Here is a 7881-nt window from a genome sequence, read left to right on the forward strand (position 1 = left end):
TTAATCTTCGGAAAGTTAGCTGAATGTTTTATTCACAAACGTTCTTTAGTAATTATAGGCTCGATTAACGGCTACTGTTTGGGAAATGAGCCCAAACTCACCCCCCGAAAGAGCTCTCGGGGAGGAAAGCCGGACTTGAGGAAGCGGCGGAAATTGAGCCTATAGTAATTACAGAAGCTGTTTGTTGCGATATTTTTGAAAGCTTTTGTAACGGCAGAAAAGCAAAAATCCCGGGACGGGTTGTATGCAAATTAGTCTCAAACGGACTCTACTGCGCATGTGCTAAGCTGGCATGGTCCACACCAATTCCAATCCTTGTTCAATTACACTTGTGCATAGCTTTAAACACACCGTGTTCCACCAGGCTGGTCTCACACCGATATGATTTTGTTCAGTGAGCATAGGAAGGGTTTTTTTTTTATTATTTAGTTTACGTAACAGATATTGTGGTGTGATTTTACATTTGATGTAGATTGTAACCAGGTAACAAAATAACTAACTTTATAGACCCTATTCAAAAATGGCCGACATTTTAATATTCTTTTGTTTGCATTCAAATTAGCCTTACTAACCTCGTTCTTGAGTTCAAAAATCAAAGAATACTTCACCTTGAACGAGGCTAGTTAGGCTAATTTGAATGCAGACAGAAGAATATCAAAATGTCAGATATTTTTGCATAGGGTCTATTAGCCTGTGAATACAGCAATCTTTCATTTCCGCTGGTCACTTGGGGTGTTCACTCTCACATGAAAACCCTTAAAAAGTAGGAGTGATGTGAGGCAGCAGTATTCGCAGGCAACAGCTTTGTTCATTTTGCGAAGGAGATTGCTTAGTAACTCGTGCTGAGTGACTTCATATCAATAGTCTGCCTCTTCCGGCTCTGTAACCAAGTGAAGGTCACGGCATTCAACACATACTGGTCCCCCAAACAACAACAACAAAGCGAATTGGTAGTCATAGTTTTTTTTTCTCACAAAGAAGTTTTAATTATAATGTTCAATATCCACTAAAAGATGATTACATTGTTCTACATACATCACTGTCACCAATGCAAAGTTAAAAGCTAATCTTATTTTTTCACAGCACAAAAAAGTCACATGAAAAAAATGCTAGTCGTATAAAGAATAGACAGAGTTGAATTAAAACCTGACTCTACTATGCCACCACAAGACCAACGAGAGAAGACACTCGTATTGTGAAATTGGCCAGCATCGGACAAGAACCAGACTTCAAAGTCTGTAACGTTTTCCCACACAATTTGTCATATCTACGTTAGCGGAAGCTTCTTTTAGATTGGGAACATTAAGGGCCAGTTATTTAAACAGAGTCCGGCTAACTTAGGCCACGGCTTAAGACAATCAGTGGGCCTCGAAATCTGTTCATAAGTGGTTGATTACTAAATAGTTTTCTAGTCTGGGATGCAAGCCTTCTTGTTACCGTCAGCAGCAGACAATGTTTAGGTATGAGTTTTGACTGTTGGCAAAATTGAAAAAGGCTTAGAAAGTGGTTTTGTTAAACACCGTCTAAACTGTTTTTTTAATAACTGACCCTTAAAGACATCTAGGTTACTAATATTTAATCACTTATCACATAAATTCGTTATAAAAAGGAAAGAGCGATGACAGAGATCAAAAGCAGCAAGGTTGATGTTGATTAAGTGCTCAACACAGTTTCCTGTTGTCGAACAAAATGTGAACTTTTTTTTTTTCAAGCAATTCAGCATATTTGTGTAAATTAAAAATAAAATCAGTTAGAAATGTCCACACCAAAACTGAAGTGCCATTCATTTGCACTGGCTCTGCAGTTACAACATTGCCAACTCACTATCATCACACCAAACACAGCTGCAAGACTGACTGTGCAACCTTCCAAGAATTCCAAAGAATTTATATCTGGTACATGCACAACAGAATGGGCATGCACTTGCAATGGTTTGCATTCCCATTGTGCAATTGTCAAGTAAGTTAATGCTCAGTTTTTACCAACATCAACTACTAGTAGTTGACCCAAGTTGTCTGGAAAGGAATGTTGCATGTTTTGTTTAAGATGGTGTACAAGATAGGGGGATGCACTAGTCAACTTGCAAGTCTGTTTTATCACCTAGCAAAAGTCTGTGAGGTCAAATTTCCAAACTTGTGCTGACCTGTAACACTGTTTAAGCCTGGCCTTGCATAATGATACAATAATATTACAAGTTTCTGTTAAGATCGGCATTTCGAAATAGATGAAAATAAGCGAAAAAAATCTGATGTTTCAAAGTCATCATGATTTCATTTTCAAGGTTGTCAAATGACAGCTACGAAGTAATTTATGCTGGAAAAGTGTCAAAAGCAGTCAATTATTGATACCTTGAACGCTTCTATATCATTTGACATTTTTCCAGCATAAATTACTCCACAACTGTCATTTCTACAACCTTGAAAATGAAGTCATGGTGACTTTGAAACGTCGGATTTTATCACTTATTTTCATTGTTAATATTACAACTCAATTAAATTACAACCAGTCATAATTATCAACGCAAAATGTTTCAAATCACACAGCAATTACTAAATGTATTAATATTTTGTATTGCATTTTACAATAATTATCTTCTCTCAGATCTTTACAATAACACCATTTTCAAGCTTTAAACATTGCATTTCACTATAAAATGCTAGATAAATATTTGCCTAAGGTAGAAGCCTGAAGCCTCATCGCTGCAAGGTTGGCTACACAGTGTTACAGCACAGCACATACTGATTAATCAGTTGGAAAAGAGGATAAATATTAAAGCTTTAAAATCCTCTAAGTAAATTTAAACTATGCAGACTTTTAGATCTAAGAACTAAGAGAGTTTAGAGTAAATAAGTTTTGCTCAAAAGTACACATGCAGCAAATCGGTCTACTGTAATCATTATCATTTTTAAGAAAAAGAACTGGCACAATTAAGCCACACCATTTTCTCAGAAGAAGTTCATTCTATGTCAAGTTAAACAAATACATGTATTTTTACTGTACATCGTTATCTTCATACAGTTTTTCAGTGTGAGCCACAAATTGGAAGTGAAATGATTCAGCTTCACCTTGATACTACATATAAAATCATCCCAATGCAATGGTCATGATTTGGTTATTTCCAATTTGATACAAGTGCCAATACAACCTCAACTAATCAAGTCAATTTACAGACACAATGTTTTTATCTGGTCTGTTCAACAACGAATGACAACAACATCAAAGAGGAGTTACATGTATTTCTGTCAGTATCTCTGAAACCAAAATGCCTACAAACAGGCTACCAAAAAGTTGATGGTGTGTCCTTGAGCTCAGTGAGTTCACTACATGTCCTTCAGTCATTTTTGAAGACAAGTGTTTCAGGCTCTCTCAAACAAGAACATTGATTGGGTACTGGAACACTCTTTTGACCAATCAGTTAAGTTTTATTAAAATGATCCAAATTGAATCCTACCACAAACACAATGAAACTTCCAATGCCCCTTCCAACCAACCAATCAAGCTTTCTCAAGAATGAACCTTTGATCTCATTTTTATGTTTTTTACTAAAATTTGAGACAATGAGTGGCTTACATGTATCCCATGTGAGTGTGACTAACATACCAATTTTCTATACTAACAAAATAATGACTTTTTGTCTAAAAATTGAACTCAAGAAACTTAACAATCAGTTTAGCTTTAGTAGCAACTACATTGCACCTTAAAGAAAAATTTGATGCAGATCACCAAAGTAAAACAGAGATGCAACATTTCAGAAACATTTCATCTTATGTCAATCACACAAGTAACAAAAAGAAACAGCTTAATTACATTGGGGTGAAACAGCATGTTACAAATTTGTGGGTTTAGATGAGCGCAGCAAAATGAATCCAACATAAAGATCATTCAAAATTGTTAACTACAACTTTGTTGGATGATATTTATACATGGCACTCAAATGAATACAAAACCATGATGAAACATCATCCAGCCTTGATGCATTAGATCGGATCATCAGTCAATATGGTGGCCAAATCAATGTAACATGTTAAACAGATCAGTGTTGAATGAAACTGTCAATTTTGTTTCACCAGGCCTCACCCATAACAATGACAGGAAACAAAGACAAGATGCCACAACATTTAAAAACAAATTGAAGCAGAAAGTTTGTAGATTATTCTTGGGAATTAGAAAACATACTAACAACACATCTGAAAAACTTACAGATACACTAAGCCTTTTTTTTTTCTGCAACTTAACCTTTTTCAATACAACACTGTCATTTTATCTAACTCACTGATACGTTGAGTTTTCCGGTGGTTGGGAAAGCTTTGAGTTTTCTTTAAGAGTCATCATTCTGCAAAGATGGCAAAATATCAGAAACAATCAAATTAGACATGCAAACAGTTAACAAACAATTTCAAAACTCAGTCATTATTTTACTAGGTGCCTCTCTGCATTTTCTTTTTGTAATCTTTATTTAATCATGTACAATTCATCAGCTACAGTCAACTCTATCGTAAGCGAACACCCTTGGGGCACGACAAAGTGGTTGCTTACAGGAGGTGGTCGTTTACGGGAAAGATCAACAAAATAAGCCTAATACTGGATTGATTAATTAATTACAAAACAATATTACCTCATCAGCTAAAATTAGGCATTTAGTTACATTTTCTATGGAGACAATGACATTTCTATTCCACGGCTTAAGGAAAAGATTGAAAGCACTGGCATATTTCACCTTTAATAGAGCCTGAACAATCTATTCATTCTTCTGATGAAACTTTGTACAACATTTTGGAACAGATCACTGTTCAACGATTCCCATTTACCAACAGATCTATTATAGCCATCTTCTCTGTCTGTAAACTGTTATTATCTGTCACCATTCTGGGGTATCGTCATTAAAAATTGAACTTTAGTCACTTCTGAGCAATGATTTACTAACGATCATACGTGATTATGTTAGGTGGTCGCTTACCAGAAACAGAAAACAAAAGAATATGTCAAATCTCTGGCCTAAAAAGTGGTCACGGTCCCTTAAGAAATTTGAGTGGTGGTCACTTACGAGAGAGCTCTTGAAACAGTATTTAACTGAGAAACGAAATGGTTGTTTACGAAGTGGTGGCTTACGAGAAGTGGTTGCTATGAGAGAGTTGACTGTACAAGATAAAGATATTAATACAAATTTTACAATAATTCACTAATTAATAAACTATGTAGATATAAAAATTAATAAAAAGCCACTTTAGAGTTCTTGTGTGAGTTTTTGTTTGAGTGCACGCTTGAATTGCCCAAGGGACTCTGCTTGCCTTACGTCGCATGGAAGGCTGTTCCATAGAATGGCGCCACTGTAACTAAAGCTATTTTTGTAGTAGTTTGTGTGCGGGAAATATGTTCACTTCCTCTTTTTTCGAATTTAGAACATAGATAGTCTGGAGCCAACCTGTGTAGAGAGACCTACTGTATAAACTGTCATAGCTCTCTGGATTAGCTGCTGGCGAGGTAGCCTGCGAGCAAGCTCTCTTAGGGGTGGGGGGCGGGAAGGGGAAAGAGGAGAGAGCATTCAACGCGGAGAGCAATGACATAAGCAATAAGTTTAAATATCCACCAATCAGCATTTTGCATCTACTTTTTCGACGCAGAAATGAAAATTCCTGAGACATCGTTACAAGCTCTCTCCTCTTTCCCCCTCCCGCCCCCAACCCCAAGAGAGCTTGCACGCAGGCTACTGGCGAGGCAGGTTTTTCCATCCAAGGAGTTCGAACAAATAACCAGCATCCGCATCCTAGTTTGTTTGAGAAAGTCAAAACATGGGCTGCTCTTTTTTGTAGTTTTTGTAACTTATTCTGCAAAGTTATCCCACAGTTTCCTCAAAGAGCATGGCAATAATCAAAGTGTATGTCTTATTACTTACCTTCTTAATTCTGTAAGGAGAGATTTGATTGTGTATTCTCTTTTCCATTTACTCAAAGCCTGACAGGCCTTTGAATCAATCTAAGCAAGAAGGAATGTAAAACATCAATTGACCTTTTCTGTGCTCCAAAATGTGGTGGCTCAGCCTTGGTATATTGTATAATCAAGACTTCAGGCACAGTTTTTCGCTATATCTAATAATGGCTCTCATAACTCAAAGAGTTACTCCACTAGACTCATGACTGTCTTCCACTAATTAATGTGAGAAGACTTAAGGAGTGTTCGTTTTTTGAACACCCTTTTCTTCTTTCCTTTAGGCAAATATTCTTGTACAGCTGTAATTACAAATCGTCAACAATTTAGTTAAACATCATGTTCAAAGCAGTATGATGAATCAGTCAGGAATTTGCAGTTTCACGCAAATATGCACAGTGCTAAATTTACTGTTAAGAAGTGACATTACGTACAGAAAACATATTTTAGGTAACGCACTAAGTATATGCATGCAGCTACAAGAATGTGTTTGAAAAGCGACTTCCAACAAACAGTACAAGTACAAGCTATCTTGCAAGTATTGGCTACGATCACAGGATCTACTATGCATTATCTACAGTTGTATTCTGCTACCTTTCAGTGTGACTTGCTGACCATAGTAAGTTTTATATTTTCATTTTTACTAGCTTTCTTTCTGGATAATGGTGGTTAATGCTTCTTGTAAGAGGAACATAATTTTTAAGAGAATCATGTTGCAAATCAATTTGGCAAGGTTCATGAATGTCACAGCATTATGTTTGGTCAAAAGGATTTGCACAGTTTATCAGAATTGTAATTTTCTAAGTTATTCTCAATGCTATTTGAATCAATTCAATCTCAGACTAGTAATGTTACACATACTGTACAATATTTTTAAGAAAAACAACAACAGTTTTGATTTTTAAAAACATGTTTCAACAGCTCTTCTGTCATCTTCAGTTTAAATTATAAAGTACAAAGTTGAATTTATAATAAATACATCCAAATGCTACTGAGAAAAGAAAAAACTGTGACAGAATAAGCAAAGAATATGTGACAATGTGTGGCTAGAAAGAGGCTCACTGGAAATGAAAACCTTGGTTTATCTTGAGTTGAAAATTGGTGGAGACATGATCAAGAATATTAAAACAATACTTGGCGAACACAAACCAAGGCATTGTTTGAAATCTTGTACATGTAAGTGTACATGAGAGAATATATGAGAGTCTTTTAAAATGTAAAAGATGTGTGGTTTCAAAAAAGACGCTCAACAATATGCAAAACCAAGTGAAAGCAGGAAGACGAAGTACAGTAACAATAAGTTCATGAACTTTAGGGAAGGGATATTAAACAGAATAGTAAGTAAAACCTACCTCTGCCTACCTACCATCTACATAGTATGTCTATGTGCAGGTATGTGCTGCTAGTTCAGCTACTTCTGTAACCTTAAAACTGTGATTAAATTGTGTAAATCATTCTATCAAGGGGAGTTTGTCTATTGCCTCGCAATATGCTATCCCTGTATTTATTGCACATTTTGAGTAAGCACAACCTCTCAGATATATCATAATAATTTATATTTCAGGGAGAACAAAAACAAAATGGAAATTAACTAACCTCTCCACTGGCATTCACTCCATTCATGTTAATTCTTGTTGAAAACCTAATCTTAGGTGGAGAATCAGGATATTTCGTGCCACACTCAATCTTCAGACTGAAAATCCTGTTTTCATAGGGACACTGTGAGTTGAACAAAACAACAAAGATTTACAATGTAAGAAAATATTACTTTCAATGTCAAAGCCATACATCCTAAGCCTTTGTTATAATAATTATTATACATGGACTGTCAAAGTTAACCCTTCCAGTATTCAGGCTTCAGCATAACGATTCAATTTACGGTAATTAGTGCTCTCCTTCCTAAGGTGCCCCCTTCCCCCTTTCCAACAAGCAACCCTTTCTTTAAAGTATTTTTGT

At 35.9% G+C, this 7881-nt stretch overlaps 1 protein-coding gene across 2 annotated transcripts in view; it reads right to left on the reverse strand.

The window, feature by feature from the left end:
* Positions 1–960: 960 nt before the first annotated feature.
* LOC146460856 (ubiquitin-conjugating enzyme E2 variant 2-like) overlaps positions 961–7881 on the reverse strand; it is a 12770-nt gene continuing 5849 nt past the window's right edge. For both annotated transcript variants that reach the window (XM_085087581.1, XM_085087582.1), the window contains exons 3-5: positions 7522–7644; positions 5894–5973; positions 961–4333 (exon numbers count right to left, since the gene is read on the reverse strand). In XM_085087581.1, coding sequence (XP_084943707.1) covers positions 4270–4333; positions 5894–5973; positions 7522–7644 — 267 coding nt within the window. In that variant the 3' untranslated portion in view covers positions 961–4269. The remainder of the gene's footprint in view (positions 4334–5893; positions 5974–7521; positions 7645–7881) is intronic.

Source organism: Pavona decussata, unplaced genomic scaffold (genome assembly GCF_977016875.1).
Source record: "Pavona decussata unplaced genomic scaffold, jaPavDecu1.1 SCAFFOLD_207, whole genome shotgun sequence".
In the NCBI taxonomy this organism is placed as follows: Eukaryota; Metazoa; Cnidaria; class Anthozoa; order Scleractinia; family Agariciidae; genus Pavona; species Pavona decussata.